The sequence below is a fragment of the Lathamus discolor genome, chromosome 2, assembly GCF_037157495.1.
Source record: "Lathamus discolor isolate bLatDis1 chromosome 2, bLatDis1.hap1, whole genome shotgun sequence".
In the NCBI taxonomy this organism is placed as follows: Eukaryota; Metazoa; Chordata; class Aves; order Psittaciformes; family Psittacidae; genus Lathamus; species Lathamus discolor.
In genome coordinates, this window is record NC_088885.1 from 34,238,526 (window position 1) to 34,262,038 (window position 23,513).

The following is a 23,513-nucleotide window of genomic DNA, read 5'->3' on the forward strand; positions in this document are numbered from 1 at the left end:
CAGTGTTTCTTCAAGACAGAAACCAGAAACACTCATTTCAATTCCTTAAAGTCCATTTATCAGCAACTGAAGAGAACTATTGAGACAGACCCACCTAGAGCTCTGCATGTGCTCTAATCCAGACAGGCTGGTGGTGCTGTAAAAAAAAAAAAAAAAAAAAAAAAAAAAAAGGCATTTCTAGAAAGGTTTGGTTTGGAAAGGAGATGTTTGGTGTCTGGGTTGAGCAGATGTGAGGCAATGGTCTCAGATGTAGTTGGCGTTGCTTTTCAGTGCTGTGCTATGGCACCAGCTCTGGTCGGTAGCTCCTCAGCTGGCGGGCCTGCACAGCCCCAGGGATGCTTGTCCAGTGCCAGCACTTAGTGCTAGTTCACACGTGCTTGCCCTGAATTCTCTTCATAATATAGACATGTGCTAGAAGAGTATTTTCGTCTCCCTGTCCCACAGCTAAATGCTATGGGAAGTACAGCTGTGTAAATGATCCTTTGTACTGAAGTGCTCAACCCTGTCTTTTACAGTTTCTTCTCTATTCAGAATGGCAATTTTTTATGACCAGGGTTCCAAAGGCATTCTTGAGTGATTTATCTGCTTCACCCACAATTCCTACCCCTAATTCCTTTCTGTACAAACAACGTTAATATCTGGTAGCTATTAAAATAGACGCTTCAGCAGGACACAAAAATGTAACTTTGCCTTGATGAGTGAAGTGGTCCAGTGTGTAAAACTAGCTGACCCTTCATTCCATAGGGAGTAATTAAGTTGCAAATACTCTAACCTTTTCTGTAACCATCACTTACAGAAAACAAATTTTGCATAACATCAGAAGCCTGCAGTGACTCCTTACCTCTGTTTCACCAAGTCTGAGCCTTTGAACCTAGCTGTCAAGTGGAATAATAGGAACTACACCCACACCATAACACTAATTCTTTTTCTGTCATTGACTTGGCTGGCCTTTTGACAACTCTTGTTACATAGTGAAAATGGGTTATTGCTTCATAAACAAAAAAAAATGACGTTTAAATACTAAACTTTCATGTATAATATACTTCATACTTTGTGCAGAAGCATTAAAGATATTCAATTGTTTTTTTGTAGGAACCTGCCACATCAGACTCAGATTCCACAGCAGCAGAGTGCAGGTCAGTACTGAGAAAATACTGTAACTATTAAGTGTCTGGTATGAAAGAATCACAAATGCATACAGTATATGGACAATGGAAACCATTTTCAAATATAGTAAAGTGTAACAGCATTGTCATTCCAGGGTTGTGGTTTTGTTTTGTTTTTTTTTTTTTTTGTACATCAGGAAAAATTTTGGGATATGATTGATGGACCAAGTAGGGGAAATGGTACATTAGGGCTCAGCGTGAGACAAGCTAGAGAAAGCATACCCTTGAATCTAATACAGCTAAGTTAGAAAGCTCCTCTTATAAGTAATTTTCTATTAAAACATGAAGCTACAACCAGGTTCCCAAATGCAGTTACACTGTTCAGATTCTCTAGAACTTGATAGGAAGTCAAAAATTCTAATCCTTGCCAATACTAGTTAAGCTCTGAAGAAGGAGCTCTTTATTGCTGTTATTAAGCATAAAGAGTCAACACTGGGGAACCTGTGGTGAGGCATATATCCGTGCTGGAGGTTTCCCTGTCTTAGTCATCGCTTTTACAGCATTTTCCCAAATCCTGATGACTGAGATTGTGAATGGTCCTATCAGAGTATTGACTAGGGCTGATTGCTCTTTCTAGCTGGTGTATCAGGTATGAGAAAAAGCAAAGCCAAAGCCACATAAAAGGGGATAAGGATCATACAAGGGAAATATAGAGGCCAAAGTGTAAGTTTTGAGTATTGAAAGAGGTATTTAGGCAAAACTTGAGCAATATGTACATACTGAGCATAATACAGGAACTACAGCTCCAAGAGGAAGCCTTGTTTTTACTTAGGAGTTACATAAACAACTCTTTCTTTTCATTCAAAATCCTTCTTCTTCATTACTGCTTTCGGGGATTAAAGGAGAATTTCGTATGACAACATTTCAAAGATTTGAGGCAAGTATATAATAGATGCGTCTGCCCATGTGGGGTTTATTTTGTGGTTATCTGGAAATTAGAAACACAGAAACCTGACTGCAGTTCTGCTAGCTTTGCTATTTGTATGCTCTGTTATTACATGGGCTGGAAATGGTGGATGACTCTGGCAGTCAAAGCCTCCAGCACTGGTTTGGATTGACATTTAGTGGAGCTCTTAACACTCACTACTGCAGGCATTTAGAAGGCAGAATAAGAATGTCGCACAGTTTAGCTCTAATGTTACAGCTGGATTTGTACAAGAATTCCATTCTGTCTTGCAGAAGGAAAGGTGTGAAATCACCAGGTAGTGCTGTTTATGCTGACAGCAGTGAGATGTTTTAGGAGGTGTGAAGTATAAGCTAGCATGGGGTTATCGCTTGCCATTCGCACTGAAGAACTGCTGTAAAAATAGGTCTTCAAAGCCCTGCTGTGTCTGTATTTTCTGTAGTATGTTATTTTGGTAGAATCCACCTGTTCTTTCACATTCATTACAGCTGCTGCCTGTGACAAGCTCTCAGAAATTGGGGCAGACGGGGAATGTGTTTGGGACAGACAATGTTTCCTCCTTTTAGTTTACAACCATACCTTCCTTTGTAACTCAGGTGCAAATGAGCACTTCCATGCCATGATGGCATGTTCTGCTTGCAGTATGTCTTCTAAAGGGTAGCTATGACTAGTGTGTCAGCAAGTTAGAGTTTTAGAAAGTTACAATTTAAAACAAAATTCAGGTGCTCCTAAGATTATTTTGTTTTAGTAGTATCAGTACAAACATAGCAATCAGTTTTACTGATCTGTTCAAATAAAAAACTTACAAAACTGAAACACCTCAGGCCAAAAAACCCCTATAGAACTAGACATTCATTGTTTAATTTTCTTCCTTTCCTACAGAAAATTCCCAATAATATACTCGGGATTATTAACATACTAATAGTCACCACTATGAATAAGAAGGTATTTCTGTCTTAAAGCTTCAGTAGACCATATTTAGTCATTTGAAGAGCAAACCATCTCTAATAACCACTGTCGTCTTCAGGAACTATCTGAATCCCTGATAAGAAACACTTTTTTTTCACCTTATATAAAACTATAGACTTAATAGCTAACATACTCTCACAAAGTTAAAACCAAATTGGGAGATGATTGTATGAAAGATGATGACTCACATCTAACGTTTCTATTGCACTGCTGAATATTGCTGCTGGTCTCCAGTATGAACAGGTACATGAAGTTTTATAATTGTCTTTCTGTCGATTGGCAAAATTCATGAGGACTATTTTAAGGGAATTAAATAAAAAAGTTCATAGCATATTCCTACAATGCAAAAGACTAAAGAGTGCATGTACACTGTGCACTGCATTTTCCATTTGGAGCTATACAGTCCGTTGTGAAGGCTGTTAGATGCCAAATAGAAAAATTCCAAGTTAAACAAGTTTTTCCCAGATCTGTCCCTTCCCAGAAGAGCGCAAACAAAGCTTTTTCATGTCTGTGTTGTCTTTTGGTCCAGGTTGTACTTGTGTTTCTCCAATGTGGTTGTTGATAAGGGGCTAATAAATACTATTTATGTGCTGTGCGACCAGTGAGCAGTTCAGTATTGTTGAAGCATCATTTGCTACTAATGGATTACATAAAATCTTATCTACTTGCAGGTAAATGGTATTCCTGAGGAAAGAAAACTAACAGAAGCAATGAATTTGTAATTGGAGAAGGCAGCAAATTGTCTTTCTTCCTTATTTGTTTTGATTGATGCATGAGTTTTTTTCTCTTGTACATTGTGCATGCCCACAGTATTGGGATGATTTTGGTGCCAGAGAGTACAATCACTTCCACACAACTAATGTACTGTATCCTTTTGTACTTTGGACGTTTTTGACAATTTGTAAACACTGATAACTTTTTATATTTGTTACATTCAGAAAAGAATCTTTCAAATATATGTATTAATAAATATCAGACTTTATTCTGTCTTGTGAGCTCTCCTGAAAGATTTAACAGGGAAAGCAAAGCTTTGAAATAAGCACCAGGTTTGAGGGATTGCAGATTCTGTTGAATGGGATGGTATGTTTGCACACAAAAAGCACTCGTGTGTAAGCATGAAAACTTGTGCGTTATGCTGAGGCTCAGAACAGTATTCCAGATTTATTAGGCTTTAGTTTTTTAGAGATTATCAAAATTTAATGAGCAAAGTTATTTTTGGAGGAAAAAAAAAACCCCAAAAAAACCCAAACTAACAAAAAACCCCAAACAAAACCCTAAAACTATTCCTGTTGAAAATTGGATTTCTGTTCCTTTACCAGATCTTTACCCTATTGAAAGCAATAAAACATTTAAAATCTGTCCCTTCATTCATCTGGTTATGTTAGAAAAGAAATGAATGACTGTAGATAAGCAAGAGAAACTTTTCTTACAGACTTTCAACTCTTTAAATGTAACCTTTACATTTTTGTGTGTGTGATGTTGCTGATGCCCTGATGCAGTTTATTTTTTATATCATCTTCCACATTCTTTATTCTTTCTGGAGTAAAAAGAGTTGTGGGAGAACAAGTGATCCAATAAACCAGGGGTTATTTTTTAGCATCTTAAAAAGGAGTTGATTACACACACACCTTCCTAGAGGTGCTGATTTTGAGAGGCATTTGTCTGTGCTGCCAGAAGATTAATAATCCCAACTCTGTTAAAACGATCTGAACTGAGGTTGCCTCATTTTTCAGTTGCTGGTGATAATTTATCTCCTGACGCTTTTCTGTGTATTTTAAGTGTATTTTTCTGATGCTTCTTTAAATCCTCAAATACATTTTAACACAGGACTTCAGGGTCTCCAGCTCACACCAACAGCTCTTGGGGTTTGACCTTGCAGCACTGTACTGGTTTGAGCTGACACACTTTGCCTTTTCTCTGCAGTGTTTTCTCTTTCAGAAGCTGTATGTTCGTCAGGACATTGCCATGTAAGCAGAAAGCTGCATCTGCTTTCTAATTGCTAAATGCTGGCTGCATTGCCTTAGCTGAGGTTTCTGAGGTCTCTGCTAAGATAAATTGGGAGTAACACAGGAATTTGAGACTAAAAAGAAACTGGAAAATAAGATTGTAAGAGTTTGCTCTTTTTACAAAGTAGTCCCTGGTTTTTGTCTTTGATGTTTTATGGTTATGACCCTGTTTATTCAAAACACAAAACCTTATTTATGTTAATTTTTAAAGAAACAATGATGTGTTAATAGGCTTAGACCTGAATGCAACACCTCAGTGGATAGTTAAAACAAGTCCTGAGCTGCTTTTTAGACACATTTTGTGCAATGAGCATGACTATTGTAGCAAGGTGTACAGTCAGCACTCCATACATTGTAGGCACTTGTATTATTGTCAAGCCTTAAACGTCAAGAGTTTACAAGGCTGCCCTAAATGCCAAGCATGACCTACGGAATGTGTTAACAAATGCCCCTAGCCACAGGCATAATGCTGGTGGCTGTTACGTTACAAGAGGTAGCTCAGCTGCAGCTGCGGAAGTTGAAAACCAAGTTAGTTATTGAAACAGTCAGAATAAAAAGCCATTCCTACTCGCCTCCAAAGCAGCATGCATCATGCCCACCTACCTCATCCAAAAGGGACCAGGGAAGGGGTCTCATTAGTCAGCCAGCCTCCTAAGGAAGCCCTCCTTTTTCCAGCAGCTTGGATCGGTGAAAAGTGAATTGGGGACCTGCACACTGAGATATATGGGAAATTACAAATGTACAGCTTTTATCCCTGCTGTGAGGAATCTGAGTCCAATAAACATTTGGTTTTTTCCCTTGGTTCAATTAGTTTCTATGACCATTTTCAAACCATGAGCTGTCAGTGCTTTCAAACAGAAATGAATGGAATGGATTTTAAATAATGATTTTTAATGCAATGTAAGATAAAACTTTGTAAATAGTGTTGGGTCTAGGTCATAACAGTTTCTGATAACTTGAGGACGATGTGACAATCAATTACCTACTAGTTGAGCTGCTCCCATGTTACCTGTATTAATATGTAAGGGTGACAATATATTTAAGGAAATTTCTGAGGCGGTTAAGTACAGCTGTTATATATAAGGAATCAGTGTGTGGCGGGGGGGGGGGGGTGCTCCACCTGGTCTGAAAAGAATCTCCTGGTGTAGGTGACTTGGGTATTAAGCACACCTGAACTATTTCATGATTGAAAGGTTCATTTATCTGAGGTCAGTTTAATAACAAAATATTTATTTTTGCTTTTTAAAATAATTACGATGGAAGCATAGATTTATAAAGCTGGCTAAAAACACTTACTGGTTAAAGAATTAGTAACAATTAAAAGTGCTGACAGTTAAAACAGTACATTCCTATCCTCTTTTAATGATGTATGGTGACTGTATGAAACTGATACTGTGTTGATGAAGTGACAGTTGCAACCAAATCACATAGAAAGCACTACAGATGTCTTTGTAAATACATGAAATGTAAAATCTAATAAATAGAAAAACATGAAGTAGTGATGTTGTTGCCGCCTCATTTTTTTACATAATGATGCCTGAACAACTTTGTGGCACAGTTGTTAAAAGTCTGGACAGTGACAGTGGTGGTAAGTGTCTAAGAGTTGAGGTGGAGCCAACTGGTTAAGAAGCAGAGAGAGTATTTGCACCACTTGGCCCAGGTGCCCGTGTTAGTTATTTTCCTGATCAAACAAGGAGCTGTATCCTATGCTTAAGGAGCCCCTTCTTCGATGTAGTGTGGGTCACAAGTAGCTAAATTAAAAGATAAATTTTTTAAGGTAAATCTTAAGGATGTGTTTCTTTACATTGCCAGACTGAAGAAAAGCCAAGTCCATTCCTCTGCTTTCATGCTGCTCTGCAGCAGCTTCCAGCTTCTAACCCAGCAGGAAAAAAGTACCCGACCCCTCCACTGCAGAATTCTGCTGCTGTCCCCCAAGCTCCAGGGGTGGTTTTGGCTACTGGAGCTGGAATTTCATCAGACCGGGGACACTGTGATTTACTGCAGGAGAATCTTTCTTCCTGCACTGTGTTGTCTGAAATAATTTTTGATACAAGCAAATATCTGCCCTTCATTGAAGTAATTGAATCCAAAATACCACTCTGGGGCAACCACAGTACTAATCTGTAATTTAAGGCCGGCAGGATAGTGAACTGTAGCCCAGCTGGAGTCAAACAATAAAGAGTTTGTACTTAATTGATGCTGCTCCCATTACAAAAATAAGCATCCACAGCACATTTATTTAATGTTTAAATTACTTCATATTTTTACATGACCTGAAAAGAAAATATATTTACCCCACATATAGTAAAAGTAAACAAGTGCATTATTTCAAACATTAAAAATAAATCTTTTAACCAAGTCTGTACAGAAGATAAATAAAATTATATCTACAATACTTGTGAAGAACAAAACAGAAAGTCTCTCTCAAACTCAGTTTCCCCGTTGCTCCTAATACTGGCACAGAAGGAGGTTATGCATCCTGCCCCCACTGCAGCGTTTGCCAGCACCATTTCTTGCAGCCATTTAAGTAGGTTGACTTTCCAAGTGTTGGAAGTTATGCATGAGAAGAACAAACAGCTGAGTCTCTTTCCCATAGCTTCAAAATAGCTGGCAGTAAACCTGCTGAATTTGGGGGAAGTGAATGATTTCTTTTTTTATGATCAGCTGGTCAATCTTTAGAAGAAACTCTTCCCAGCCAAAAAATTTGAAGCTATTCTTTTCACAATTTTTTTTTTTTTTTTTTTTTTTTTACACACATTGGTGGCTGCAAGTTTGAATGCAGTTTTTAAACAGGAATAAGATCAAAGCCATGTATGTGACATGGTAAGACATTGGTACAGGTTGCCCAGAGAAGCTGTGGCTGCCCAGTCCCTGGCAGTGTTCAAGGCCAGGTTGGACAGGGCTTGGAGCAACCTGCTCTAGTGGAACAGGGGTGTGGAACTAAGTGATCCTTTCCAACCCAAACCTGTTCTATGATAGTACATAAGGTACAAATTAGGATTCATATTGTTTATAATCATATGTAATTGCACAAATGCTTAGAAAATAATATTGTGTTTGTGTTTCTGACTGATAACAAATGATCAGTAGAAGAATAAAATTAAAAAGGTCAAGCTGTGACATGAACCAAAACCACAAACACTAAAATGAGCATAACTTCACTAAGTGGAACATAAATTGCAGCTTGTCACTGCCACACTGAAGGGCCATTCTTACAGTTTTAAGTTTTTATGCTAAAGCAAAGAGTTTGTAAGAAAGATGGGCACTCTTAATGGGTGGGGGAAAAGGTTCCTCCAAATAGCTCCAATCTCATTTCATTTGTAATTCAGAGACTCAGCCATCTGCACGCAACAAGATGACCACAGTCCCTCGTGATATCAACAGACTGACCTGCATTCTTGAAAGTTAAAATATTATTACAGGATAAAATATGGCACCCCAGTGAGACGTAGTTTAAGGTCACCCACAACTCAGAGGTTCAAAGATTACCATTCCCCTGTTCTCCCTTAAGATCTGATGGAGTGGTTACAACGGGATTCCCTCTGACCAGAAAAGGTTGGAAAAAATTCTCCATCTTGAACCAAGTCTCTGAAAACTATTTATCTGTTTGTTCACTGGGATTTTACAAAGAACTGCAGGAGTTAGTGGAAAATGTATGAAAAAGCAAACAATTTTGGGGAAAAAAAATCACCTCAGAAGTCACCGTATTTGCTGAAAACATCTCAAATTTAAAAAACAAAAAGAAGACCCCGTAAACTGTTATGTAAACTTGTATATAATCTTAAATTGCTGAACTGGTGATGACTTTTTATTCCTGCGTATAAAGGGTTTCACATAACATACACAATCTCCACCCAAGATACTCATTTCTACATTACCATTTCGTTCAGAAAAAACACCCTGGTTTACCAGTAACTTCATGTTTCACATCAGCTAAAGGTGACTGTTACCGAAGCTTCACACGTTTGCTCTTCTTTATTTCTTGAGAGTGATTCTGGCATGTGTCACATGAGGGTGGTTCTCCAGTAACATCCACTCTTTGTTCGGCTGACCCACGTTAAAGGTAATTCCATGATATGCCCAAGGTATTGCTCAACCATTTAACTTCACTTCTTCGTGTCACGTTTAAACATGTATGTAAACAGGAACATATACCCAGTAGAAAAGACTCATTTTCACATGCAATTCTGTGCAGTGCATTCTTGGCTCTCAGATTGTTTGAGAAGGCTGTTTCCACACAAAATATGTACATTTGCACTATATACATTTATTTTCCACACACTTAATTTAAATGTCTTCTTGTATCTCCAGTTGAGAATTTTTGTTCAGGTAGACACAAAATAAACCTGAAGAAAGTTTCCAAGAATCTTTTCAAGTCAATGTCTTGACTGATCTTGCATTGCTGAGAAGAGGTGTAGTCCAGAGAAAAATCCAGCTACACATAGCAACCTTTTCAGCAGAGTTGAGTTGTCTTTAGGAACCACAATCTGTGCCAGATCATTGGTGATCTGAGAAATTTCATGGGCCACACACACAAATATGAAAGTGCTGACAAGAACATTAAACATCGGATATCCAGGAATGAGCACCAGGATCCCCTTTGTGTCTGCTGCCAGCCAAATATGGTATTGACAAATGAAAAGCTGAAAGAAAAAAAGAGTGTGGTTAATAATACTTATATAAATATGTTTTCTTACATAAAAACATGACTATTACTATTGCATCAACTGACACACTGTATTTCTGCTTAAGTCAGATTAAACATACTTTGAGAAGCTGTTTTCCACATGCCTTTCTTTGCTCTGAAGACAAAACTATCAGTCTGTCACAGTACATAGTAAAATGGGTTTGCCTAGTCCATAACCAAATACAACACAGGGCAGCATCGTCTACACTACGTCAGGAGAGATGAGGAATACAACTCTGCTCAGCTACTCTGTCTCTGGCAAGGAACTGAACTAATATGCTTGCAAATAGAAGACAATACTGCAACTGCTGATGAATGCAATAGCTCCTGGAGTCGGTCATGATCAGCACCTTCAAGCTCACCGGGAATCACAACACTGAAAATGTTGTCCTCTAAAAAACAATTCAAAGTCATGTACTACATAAATACAGTACCACAATGAGTTTGTCCTGTAAGTTCTTTTCCCTTTTTAAAATGTATTTTAGTAAATACAATAAAATGAAGCATTTAATATTATTAGGCAGCAAATCAAATGGAAAGCAAGGTAATTCCTACTGTTTCAAAATACACACTCAATGGAACAAGATAACATCTGCACTTAGAAGGGTTTTGCTCGTAATGTTACATTTGTTTATTAATGCAGGAAAGCTTTCTAGGGCAAACACACAAGTGTACTTGCATTAGTCAGATTCATGATGATTCTTCAACTGCCTTAAACTTTTATCTACCAACTGCATACACACCACATCTTACTCCAGCATTAAATCCCCATTCCCACAACCCTAAACTCCCCCAAGCAAACAACGTAAGAAATAGCTTTGCTACTGTGAGCTATTTCAGCTATGATTTTAATTGTAGACAGAAGCTACAATGCTGAAAGAGGTCAAACACAGCAGCATAGTAAGCCAATAAATGTTTTCACTATTCATGTGTTATACCACAATTAATAAAACCACCTTACATTTCTAAGTTTCAATTCACCGTAGTTCTGATTGTTCTACTCACCTCTAGAGAAATTTTGCCAAACCAGGCAAAGAACGAGCTATACACAGATCGGACGTAGCCAGGAATGTTCCTGATGAGGATGAAAGCTAAAATCTATTTTGAAAGAATTAAAAGAAGAAAAAGTGACTGTGGATGATAAGCAGGTTACACACACACACACACACACACACACACACAAACACGTGTGCGCGCAAAATGTTTATTCCATTTCACTGTGTAAAGTGAAGTCCATCATGCATTAAATTGTCTTTAAAATCTGTAAGTATATAAACCAAACAAAAATCCATGCAGCTTATACTTAAAGTCAGTCTTGAAATCGCAAATCTCGCACATGCATTCTTATAGCATAGCAAATCATATTTACATCTTCAGTACAATCAGTCTTGATGTTGATAGGTATTACTATACACTTGCAAGGCACAGTCACAAAACATGTCATACCATGCCAGCCCAAAATTAAGGTGGTCACGAATCTGAGTTAACCCTCAATTTTTAAAGGGAGGGTGTCAAGATGGACAAATTCATACGAAAAAATTAAGTCATACATGCTGCCCCCTCAAGAGGGCAGGACACACTGCTAAGCAAAGGAAACTGAGAGAGAAGAGAGTCAGACAGCTGTGGTATAGTGGGGCAGGAGACACGGTAAGACAAAACTCTTAGGTTTCAGAAAACCACACTCATGCCCCTGTGGCAACCTCTTCCCTGCCTAAAAGTGACTAAAGAGTCTCATAGGTGCTTCCTACACTAATACCTCACAAACACTTTCTCTTTCCCACAGCTGTCTACTTTTCCACTGCTATGCAATTAATCAGAAGTTTAGTCTGGACTTAAACAGTGCCTATGAAACCTACACTAAGGACGTCATGGTTAATCAATGGAAGGTAGACGAAGGAACTGTGAGAATGAAGACCTTGGGCCCATTGTAGGAGAGGATCTGGTTCGAGACCATCTTAAGAACATGAACATACACAAGTCCATGGGACCTGATGGAATCCATCCGTGGGTCCTGAAGGAGCTGGCGAATGAAGTTGCTAAGCCACTGGCCATCGTATTTGAAAAATCATGGCAGTCAGGTGAAGTTCCCAACGACTGGAAAAAGGGAAATATAACCCCCATTTTCAAGAAGGGGAAAATGGAAGACCCGGGGAATTACAGACCAGTCAGTCTCACCTCTGTGCCTGGCAAAATCTTGGAGCACATTCTCCTGGACAACATGCTAAGGCACATGAAAAACAAACAAGGTGCTTGGTGACAGCCAGCATGGCTTCACTAAGGGGAAATCCTGCCTGACCAATTTGGTGGACTTCTATGATGGGGTTACGGAAATGATGGACAAGGATAGAGCAGTTTGTCATCTACCTGGACTTGTGCAAAGTGTTTGACACTGTCCCACACAACATCCTTCTCTCTAAATTGGAGAGACATCAATTTGATGGATGGACCACTCAGTGGATAAAGAACTGGCTGGATGGCTGCATGCAACGTGTTGTGGTCAATGGCTCAATGTCCATCTGGAGACCAGTAACAAGTGGTGTCCCTCAGGGATCGGTGTTGGGACCAGTCTTGTTCAACATCTTTGCGGTGACATGGACAGTGGGATTGAGTGCGCCCTCAGCAAGTTTGCCGATGACACCAAGCTGTGTGGCCCGGTTGATAAGCTGGAGGGAAGGGATGCCATCCAGAGGGACCTCGACATGCTTGTGAGGTGGGCTAATGCCAACCTCATGAAGTTTAACCATGCCAAGTGCAAGGTCCTACACCTGGGTCGGAGCAATCCCAGGCACAGCTAGAGGTTGGGCAAAGAAGAGATTCCGAGCAGCCCTGTGGAGAAGGAATTGGGGGTGCTGGTCGATGAGAAAATGAATATGAGCCGGCAGTGGAGTACTATGTACAGTTCTGGTGTCCTCAACATAAAAAAGGACATGGAACTGTTGGAACAAGTCCAGAGGAGATCCACGAGGATGATCAGGGGACTGGAGCACCTCCCATATAAAGAAAGTTGAGGTTGTTCAGCCTGGAGAAGAGAAGGCTGCGTGGAGACCTCATAGCAGCCTTCCAGTACCTGAAGAGGGCCTATAGGGATGCTAGGGATGGACTCTTCATCAGGGACTGTAGTGACAAGACAAGGGGTAATAGGTTAAAACTTGAACAGGGGAAGTTTAGATTGGATATAAGGAAGAAATTCTTTACTGTAAGGTTGGTGAGGCACTGGAATGGGTTGCCCAGGGAGTTTGTGAATGCTCCATCCCTTGCAGTGTTCAAGGCCAGGCTGGATAAAGTCCGGGGTGTTATGGTTTAGTGTGTGTCCCTGCCCATGGCAGGGGGGTTGGAACTAGATGATCTTGAGGTCCTTTCCAACCCTAACTATTCTATGATTCTATGATTCTAAAAGCGTAATCACAGTATGTGATTTCAGTGCTTAGAGGTAATGAAAACCTGCAAGCAACACAGTTAAACCCTTTTTCACTTTTAGACATTTGAATGAAGCTCAGTATCTGACATTCCATGCTAAAGGAAAAGTATATTTAAAAACAATTTCTAAAAGAGCTCAAACAGTAACAGAGTAGATTCTATCACTGTAAAGGACTATAATTATAATTACCTGCACCACAGAAACAGAAGGATGTAGCTCGTTGCACTCTGTCTTGTTTTTACAGCTACTAGCCCAAATAGAGTAGGCCTAAAAGATACATACATCAGTCTGTGTAGCAATTCTATGTAATGTTTAAAAATTAAACAAGAGGTAAGCTATTTTGAAGTGTTTCAGCACTAAGTAGTTGGTTCACTAACACGTGAGACAGTAATGTAAAAATCTACATTTTGCTTAGTAGGAAAAATCGAAATATTAATATTAGAAAATATTTTAATAGAAAAAAATACATTGTGCATCATTTTGTGTTTCTCACAAATTATTCTTTGCAAGTGACAAATACTGATCCCAAGATACAGGCATACGGTTGACAATTTTTTTATCACAAATAGACAAGCAATCAAGAGTGGAGGTAAGAGCTGCATTATCTACCATATCACTTTTATGGTCCAATTTTCTCGTAACCTTTGCAATGAACTGAAAAGAGTGATGACGTTTTCATCTACAGTCGACTGAAAGGTAAACTTTCAGTGAGTAAATAGGTCAGGCTGTGCAAAAAACCACAGATCAAGATCTGACTTTTTAAATAAATGTATTTTCTAAAGACGAACTTCAGAAAACTTGTTGTTTAGAGGTTTACAAACCTGATCATATCAGTTATACTGGGTACGTACCAAAAAGGATACAATTGAAATAAATAATAAAACATTTGAAACTCTGTTGGAGAAAAGAGGATCTCCTTTTCCTTCTGATATCATCTGACGTTTCTGCAATGCCAGATAAATAAAAGCAAACAGCATCCCATGAAAAACCACCTGTAAAAAACAAACAGACTGCAGTGAATAATTCATGGCTTTTACGACTTCAGGTACAAACTCCTAACAGAAATGCTAAAGGATAAATTATTTGTAATACCAAAGCTTAGGTTTCAAAAGATCCTTTGCCAGATTTACTGAAGCAACCAAAAACGGGCTTTCTAAAATAGGTCATTATAAACTGCATTTTTAACTCAAAAACTACAAATAGAAGTACTGTTACTAATGCTTCACAGAGCATTAAAGACATAACAATGAAATTTCAAGAAGCTTTCAAGTACCTACTATGCCCTCTGCAATCTATGCTAGCATTGAAAAGAGCTTTCTCTGGGGAAAAACCGCAAGTCTCTGGCCTTCTCCCAAGTTGGCAGGTGAAAACATCCAAGAAGCACTACAAGTGCTTCCCTGTCTCACAGACGCAGTTCTTCAGAATGTTTTATGATCTTATGCCAAGTTCTCATTAGCTAGCTACACAACACTGTTTCAGGCCCATGTGGTGCTTGTCTTCTCTACTTTTTCTTCTGAGACTTCCTCTTCCTCTTGATGCTGCTGCATCACAGAATACACACTGTTCACAACAGCAAAGCTCCAAGGCTGAAACGTCTTAATGCAGTGTGCGCTGCTGATGGGAGCAGCCTGAGACGTGACAATAGTGTGTGCTCTACAAATGAAGAATGCCAGGGGGAGAAGTGTGCAAGCAATCTCAGTAAGGATAAGGTTAGCAGATAAATGCTCCCATCTTAGGAACTCCACTTACCTTACCAAGAAGGCAAAAAAGACCAGTGTCTCCTTGTTCTGTGTCCGTCCCCCGTCCCATTCCCCCCCCCCATATTTTAGGATAAGTAACTGGAAAGAAAGTACTTTTCCACTGGAAAACCATTTTAAAATATCATAGAATCACAGAATGGTTTGGGTTGGAAGGGATCTTAAAAGATCACACAGTTCCAACCCCCCTGCCATGGGCTGAACATCTTTCACTGTGCAAGAATAGTCTGGTTTGGGCATCAAGACCCTGATTTTAAAAGTGTTTTGAAGGTTACCTTAAAAAAACCCAAAAAAACATATCCTTAATTGATACAACTATTAGGAAAGCCACCATGATAATCTGCCTTGTGTTCCAATAGCCTTAAGTGCTACAGGTGTTACATTTTTGCAGTTAAATTTTCAAGAAAAGCCAAATCAAGGTCACTTTATGACTTTTTTAAAAGCAGGATCCAACAGCAAATAGATCAACATCCCTCTTTTAAGCAAGGCTTTGACAGACATTTGCAGAAGACGGATGCAACTTAGTCTTCTATTAAACAACCGACTGGGACAAACTTCTTTCCCTCACCACCCTGTCTCCCTAGATTAAAAAATACACATAAAACAGCAGTCTAATTTTATACAAATGTTGCATACATAGCGATCCAACTTCCACCTAAACCACCATTCATAGACATTCCCATTCAGTTCAAAACACTTGGACAGTGGCCAAAATGAAAATATCTTCTCGAATGTGCCCTGTAAAAAATAAACAGGGGAAAAGCATTAACACTGATGTCAACTATATTTACTACTAAATCAATATGCTTTCTTTTAGTATTACGATGTATGTGTTTCACTAGCTGACTGACATTACCTAAGTAACAGGCTTCTTAGAAGGCACTCCCCGCCAAAAAGAAAAAAAACCCCAACCAAACAAAATCAGAAATACTTCTTCAGATGAGAAAAGAGTCTCAGTTTCGCTTCCTATAAAGGTCTTCCCATAAAGACCTTCCATTTTGTCCTTGCAGCCTTAAAGGGAGAGATCGACTGATGTGTTGGAATAACAAATGCATACTCTACCAAAGACTACAGTTCAACAGGCTTAAAAAAAATGAAGGATTAAAACCAGACAACCCCCCCTATAACATCCCGGAGTGACAAACTCTGTCTTTATTTCTGTCAGCTACACTTGCGGCATGCAATATGTCACTAAATTAATTTAGCATGAGAAGCAGTCTTTTGATAAGTTATTAAAGCCAAAACCCAGTCTCTAAGAGACACAGATCTTCATATCACCAGATCACCATGTGTTTCACCATATGCTAGCAAATGCCAGTAACTTTAAGCACATAAAAAAAACCCAACCCACCCCTAACCCGAAGCATAGACCTTCGTATTTATTACGTTCGTAGTAGTATACTGAAAACATGTCAAGCATTACAAATGAGTAAGATAGATACAGAATTGTGGTTTTTCCAGCATCTGCACCAATTCAAATATGAAAAGAAACAGGTTCCATTTTTCTTCTTCTATCTTTATGATATAGGAACAAATATACAAGCTATGAGCACATTAAAGAGTAGGGATAGGCAATATACTCTAAGGTTATTAAGGATAAAAACAGTAAAAATTTACAAACCTGAGAATATGAGAGAAAATATATACATGTCAGTAAGCAAATCAGTTTCAGCAGTAAACCAAAGTGCCACAAGCAGTTTCCTGATGAAGAAATAAATTAATCAGTATACAGTCAGCAATTTTTCAATGGCAAACCCTAGGACACATTAAATAATCAATGTTCAAATATTACCAGCAATATTTTAGCACTAACCTCATTTACATATTAAATTTTGCTTTAAGAAATTAAATGAAACATTCACAGCAATTAAAGACCTATTAATCCTAAATTAAGTCTCCTGTCTCAAACAGGGACAGCAGACATACAGAAAGAAGAGAACTTGGGTGTTCAACCAGAAACACTATTTTAAAGCTGCTTGCCCAAACACTGCACAGCAGTCCTTCTTCCAGGAGAATGTAAATAAATAAATAAAACAAAATGCCCAACAGCTTTTGTAAAGTGAGATAAGTAGAGCATACATTATTAAACTCTGAGGTACCAGCTGTATTTTAAAGCTCAACTGCTTGTCATTAGGGACAAGTATCTTGTGAAAGGAAGCCTGAAAAACTGCTCCTCAAAGCTATTGACTGATATCAAGCTCTATCAAGCCTCAACATTGCAACAGGGATCATCTCTCCCTCTCTCACCATATAAATTGGCAGCTGTAAACTGGGACATAAACAAGTGAAAGTTGTCACTGAAAGATTTTCTAGTTTCACAAGACACTGTTAATCTTGAGTACACAACAGCAATTTGTCTGTATCTGGCACAGAAGCGCCTTTGTAGAAAAAACCCAAAACATTAGAGCTATTTGCCTTTGAAGTATCTTGCAAAACTACTCTCTAATTATATTTTTACATCTATTCCTAGCATGCATTTGTTATATTTTATTGTCATACCTGCAGACTACAAAATCTGGATATTACTCCACCAACATGGAAGGAGGACCTAAGCCTCTGAAGGTTTTATTTCTAAAATTTACCACTTGACAGCTTTTCAATGAACTGCAATGCATAAAATAAACCAGGATTTCACTTTGATTTTTACTCAAAATACCCATATCACAAGTAGTCAGACTGCTGATAGTTCACTTAATCTAAGATAACAAACCCCACATTCTTATTTGGCAGGATGTGGCAGAATTGGTGCTCAAGATGGATGAGACATATTGGTGATGCAGAGTGGGAAAGTCTAAACGCTCACTGCTCATGCTGTACCTATTAGTACATTACAGCAACAATGGACAGCTCAGGTAGCATGGACAGGGTAACCTATGCTTTCAGTTTGCATTCAGTAACATTACAACTTTTAATCAAACACATTTCTGATGTTCAAAACCTATTAAAAAGTATTCTAATATGACTGTAGCCAGAGTTAGACTTTATTTATCAGCTGTTACATTTTCCAGCTGACACATAGTTCATCTATGACAAACTGTATTTCTGTGAATAGCTGGATTAGCATATTTTGACTACGTTACAAAGAGACTGAGATCCAACAATATCATTTTCTCTATGGCTACTGTTGCAATAACATGCAAATGTTTTATAGCAGAAATAAATAAAAAAAATAATCTTACCGTTTGCTTTTTTCTGGACTATCTGAGGCCATATAGCTAAAGTGGCATAAATGATCATAAACCAGACAGTGACTAATGGCACGAAGTAGTAGAACTGGTAAGGTCGGTCCATCACTATGCACAGTACCACAACCAAGAAATTGAGACGAAATAAAACCTGGAGAGTGTATGAAAATATTTATGCATTTTACGTCTCCCATCCTGATTATATTTCAGCTGAAACACGACTATCTATCTCAGGGAATATCAACAATGCAAGGTAAGACTGCAGGCTGATTATGTAGTAGTGAACCTCCTGTCCTACACTGGCCTACTTGGGTAGAGAGAGCAATGAAATCAAGGTAAACCAGAACTGACTATTCTCCAGGCTGGGGACCGGGTATTCCAGCTGCTGGATGTGTTTAAAGCCTCTCTGCTTTCACTTCCACAGCTGCCCAGCTAGCTCTGCTAACACTTGGGTAATGCCACTACCAGTGCTGCAATGAGGCTACAGACATATTTTTAATGAGCACGATGACCCAAGTTTACATGACAATATAACACTTAACAGAAATAAAAGATATATTTTTTAAAATAATTTTAAACGACTACAGCACACACTGAGAAGGAAACTTCAAAAGCAAGGTATTTTCTCCAGTATCATTATGGTATGAATATTCATTTCCTTTATTAACAAATGCAGGCTCCAACACACTGTCTTTGGAAGCATGCCTGGATCATTGCCTATATATTGTTATATATTGCAAATTGCTACTGCAGTGAAAACTCCATTGCTATATACTGGAAAAAATTTGTCTTGATATTTTAAAGCTTACATACTTACATTTTAAGTATCATTTATATACTGCATGTTAGTATGAGATAAACATTACTAATTAAACAGGTCAGTTTAAATAGCAACAATAATAATTTTCAACGTGAAAACCTTGGTTAAGTAATCTGACATCAAATTATTTAGGGAGTAAAGATACACTATGGGTATTTTGCTACCTGAACAAATTTCTCTATAAAAGCAGTAAACAGGTATTCTTACCTGACAAACTCTGTATACACCAAAGTCCCCTTTTATCCAAAAATATGAGAAGTGTCCATACCCTGTTTGGAACAGATATGCAGCAACCAAAACTCGAATGTGCATGTACACAGGCAAAAACTGTTGAGAAAAATAGAGTACCTTTTATAAGTGTCCACGTAAATGCTTTTGGCTTTCCATTTTCCCCCTCTATTTAACGCTTTTCCTACATTGCAGTGAATCAGGTTTAACTAAGAAAAGAAACATTATCCTACAATTCCCTGTTTCTTACTAAGCTCTGTTGGTGCCCTAACCTCTTCAACGTTAAAATTAATTTGTTCATTCATTGCTCTACACTTTCCATATTCTATGACCAGCTAAGACAGACTCTTAGAAGGGCTCTTTGAAAGCTTACCTTCAACAGGCTCAAGTTCACAACATAAAAAGGAAGTGTTGCCAGCAATTAAAAATAAATCAATATAATATTCTACATTATTTAGGGTATACTTTTTCTCTGGTCAAGTAATGCACAAAGTGCTCGTATCAATGAAATCTACACTTACATACAAAGAAAAACGAATCCTGCTGATAGCGTTTTAAAAACTACAGGAACATTAGTTATTCATTCTATTCAATTTTAATACACATTTGCACTGTCTTTCTTTAGAAGGAACATACACAAATTGCACTCCCTTAAAAAAAAAAAAAAAAAAAAGAGAGAAATTCAAATCACTTACAGTGCTTGCTCCAGAGATATGATAAATCAAAATAACAAGTTGCATCCAGCCCTTCCATTCATCAGTCTGCTCTCTATTTAACACTTTAGTCTAATGCAAAACAAAACAAGAGTGTTGCTATTCCAAATAGTACAAGGAACATCTACAAAATGAGGAGAAAAAGTTCAAAACAATAAACCACTTTATGGGTAAATAGGTCTCAAAAGTCTTCCGTCTAGCGAACACAGGTCTATCAGATTTTAATGTGCTGTATACTTTCTTGTATCTGAGCTATGCTCAGTCCCAATTTAACTTAGTGACAATGGCTAAAAGCACTCATATCTATTTGCTTTCAAAAAGCTTTTGCATCTAATTCCATGCAACCATTACACTGCTTGCGAATGCATTTTTTTTCAGATGAGTTACACTGACTTTGAAAATTTAACTTCCAGTATTTAGCATTTAGTTATTTACACTCAAACTTGGAAACAATGTTATAAGCCGAATGTCAACATGATCATTACCTCTTTAGTATTTTCAGTATAAAATACCCCCAAAACCAAGATATAGACGATTGGTATGAAGAAAGATGAATGTGTATAAAATTTATTTTCCTTCATGAAAAGATTTGCTCTGTCACACAGATAAAAATAGGTCATGATTAGACCAAGTTTGCAGAAGGAGTGTAAGAGCATCTCTAAAGTAGAAACATTAGGTGTGCTGATGGCAGGTTTCTTCTCCTCTCCACTTTCCAAATCAGTGCATGATTTGCTCTTCCGATAATTATTCCGATGAATTAAACTGATAATTAAATATCCAATAATGGACAAAGTAAAGAAACAGAAAGCTAACTTCTGTATCAGAGTGAGAGGAGGCGGAGGCTGGCAGCAGGAGCCATCAATGGGCTTCATTATCTTATTGCAGTAGACATTCATAAGAATCATCGCATTCTGTCAAAGAAATAAGCAGTTTTGTCAATTAATCACTAATAAAAACATTAGCGTTTTCATTGTAATAAGTCTTCTAGGTCTAGAAGACCTGGCATAAAACATAAGCAATTCTCCCCTATCATTACACATGTAAAATTTCACTGTACCCCCATATACCTATTTGCATTCAACGGTACAGTCAAAACACCTCTTCCAAACAGGAAACCCTTGAGCTTCTTCAGGGAAGCAAGAATATCTAATCCTAATCCTTACAATAACAGGGTTCTCTCTACTGGGTGTAAAGCTGTAAAGAGCTAAATGGAGTACAAATGAGAAACTGCTAACAAACTTGGGCACTAAAGGGGCACAATAATGAAACTCTAAACATGGCAATGAGACTGAAACCTACGGTGAGAATGTATGTAGTTCATCCAATACTTTAAATAAATGGAAATCTGTGAAGGAGCGGCCACGCACATAGGTGAAAAATTAACTTATTTCTTAGTACTGCTTTACAACTAATTCTCACCCTAACTGATACATGCAGATGAAGGCATGAAGTTTGCATGCAGGATCTAGCCAATTAACAGCTATTTTGAAGTAGCTACACACTAACATCTTTGCTATTGTGGTTTTTTTTAACATTGCATGTAACTGACTGCCCTCACACCTACCAGGAAATTCTGAACAAAATTTCCTGAAGAATGTGGTCCTCATTCCATTCATATTGTCTGCTCTTTCAGAACATTCACTTAAAATCTCATTTTACTACTTTTCAATGTTGACCGGTGATAAAAGTACTTACTGTATCTCTGCTTGATTCAGGGAGATGCAGGCCATCTGTAGACTTCATGATAGTTTCTTGTGCTATCAATTTTGATACACTGAACACTTTAACTTTAGCTTTGGAATTTCTGGAGCTGCTGTTCAGAATACGAACAGCTGCTTCATTATAAGCATCTATTTTCTCATTAGTGATCATTTTCCGACTTTCGCTCAGCATATCTTCATAAACAGGATCTGAATTTGAAAGGACAAAGAATGAGCACATTAGCCTTCTACTTGACAAAGACATTTGCTTAGCTCAAGTTCCACAGGCATTTAGATAGTCACAACTGTTTAATGGCACAGAAAAAAAATGTACAGCGAAGAATGAGAGACTGTTACAGCAACTAGAGTTGTTTACGATGAAATGTTCTTATTGCCAGTCCCTAGTCATGCATATGTACTTACAGATTAGAAAGCTTTGGCCAGACATGAATGCCTGTTTAATTTTCCCAAACCCATGAAAAGCATATAATGCTGGAGTACAGAGCTGCTTATGCCTTTGGAGAAGCCATAAGCAGACTCCAAAGCCAAGAGAACAGAAGACTGGCAGTAGAATAGACGCATGTTAAAAAGAAATAAATCTCTCAAACCCTCTAGTTACTGCAGAAGAAGCCAGCTTCTACTTTCAAAAAACAGAACACCACTTAGCTGGCTGCAGGCTTCAGAAATTACGTAGAGCTTAACACAAAACTATATAGGGCTCTGGATCAAAAGGTCAGCTGGAGATCAGTAAGCTGCTACGAAAAGCTGCTGATGTTCTTACTCTGGTGAAACACACTCTATGAACTGTAAGGTGATTTACTTCAGCTACCTCATGCCTACTTTTGGACAATCAATGTCTAGACAACTCTCTGTACAGACACCTCTTCTTACTTGTTCCATTAAAGACCTCGGAGGTGACTTAAATGGACTGCATCTTTATCAACAGGATGGTGGGCCATGCCTGACAGCTAATTGCTTCTATTATAAATAAACATGGTTTTGAAAGGAATGTGAGAATTCTGAGATTATCATAATCTAAAATGCTATGTTTTATGGCAGATAAACCAGGAGCACATTCTATCTATGAGCTCACTGTTCAAAATCAGGGATGTATTATGGTTTTACTGAAAAAAAGCAGAAGAATGTAACCTTGGTGCCCATAACAAAAATTTCACAGACTTATTGTGAACCATGATTTCTGGCCCTTAATCTTAACTGATCAGTGCTCAGAAGCAAGTTTCATGCTAGAGACATAAATTGTCTCTGTTCTCAAGAGTATGTCCATCCCAGACACACACAGACGATGCGCTTGCTGAACCTCTCTTGCTATTTATGTAATCTGAAAATTTAATAGAACACAAACACAGGAATACAGCTGGTTGATGCACTGTGTTCCCGACTCCCAGGAGGAGCACAGCACAGGGAGAACAGACCTACCATATTGAGCCTGAGAGTACACTAACAAAGAATTGAAGAGTTCAGAAGGCAAAACATTTTCTGGAGTGAGTTTTAAATCTCCATCACTAGGAACAGCTAGTTAGGCTCCTGCTAGTTAAGAATACAAGAAAGGCCAGACTGGCCTTCAACCAACGCCCTTTTTACTCTGTAAGTAAGCCGTATGGACTAAGTCTCCCATATCCTACAAGACAATGATTCAACGGATGTGACAGTACAAATTATTACCTACTGGTCATTACTTTACCTTGTAAGACCCAGTAAACATCACTAGTTTTCGCTAATTTTTCCAAAAGAGGTGCAATTGAAGTGATATTGAATTTATACTGTGCGAGGGCTTCATTGCTGCCATTATGAATCTTGATAGACCACTGGAAAAATAAAGAAAGAGATTCAGTACCGGTATGTCTGAGGACCCTTAATTAACTGATTCCTTTGCTCTTTAGTAGCTATTTTTCATTATTTTTATAAAGCTAGATTATTTTTCTTAGTCTTCACTTTTAAA

General features: G+C 38.1%; 2 protein-coding genes across 7 annotated transcripts in view; one reads left to right on the forward strand and one right to left on the reverse strand.

Annotated features, from left to right (window-relative positions):
* SGCE (sarcoglycan epsilon) overlaps window positions 1–6,543 on the forward strand; it is a 29,589-nt gene extending 23,046 nt beyond the window's left edge. For all 6 annotated transcript variants that reach the window (XM_065666351.1, XM_065666353.1, XM_065666352.1 and 3 more), the window contains 2 exons: window positions 1,093–1,136; window positions 3,711–6,543. In XM_065666351.1, coding sequence (XP_065522423.1) covers window positions 1,093–1,136; window positions 3,711–3,727 — 61 coding nt within the window. In that variant the 3' untranslated portion in view covers window positions 3,728–6,543. The remainder of the gene's footprint in view (window positions 1–1,092; window positions 1,137–3,710) is intronic.
* Window positions 6,544–7,262: 719 nt separating this feature from the next.
* CASD1 (CAS1 domain containing 1) overlaps window positions 7,263–23,513 on the reverse strand; it is a 31,523-nt gene continuing 15,272 nt past the window's right edge. Inside the window, exons 7-18 of the mRNA XM_065666350.1 lie at window positions 23,256–23,379; window positions 21,549–21,763; window positions 20,339–20,764; window positions 19,836–19,925; window positions 19,120–19,239; window positions 18,087–18,243; window positions 16,529–16,608; window positions 15,544–15,645; window positions 14,002–14,142; window positions 13,340–13,417; window positions 10,738–10,830; window positions 7,263–9,688 (exon numbers count right to left, since the gene is read on the reverse strand). Coding sequence (XP_065522422.1) covers window positions 9,422–9,688; window positions 10,738–10,830; window positions 13,340–13,417; window positions 14,002–14,142; window positions 15,544–15,645; window positions 16,529–16,608; window positions 18,087–18,243; window positions 19,120–19,239; window positions 19,836–19,925; window positions 20,339–20,764; window positions 21,549–21,763; window positions 23,256–23,379 — 1,893 coding nt within the window. The 3' untranslated portion in view covers window positions 7,263–9,421. The remainder of the gene's footprint in view (window positions 9,689–10,737; window positions 10,831–13,339; window positions 13,418–14,001; window positions 14,143–15,543; window positions 15,646–16,528; window positions 16,609–18,086; window positions 18,244–19,119; window positions 19,240–19,835; window positions 19,926–20,338; window positions 20,765–21,548; window positions 21,764–23,255; window positions 23,380–23,513) is intronic.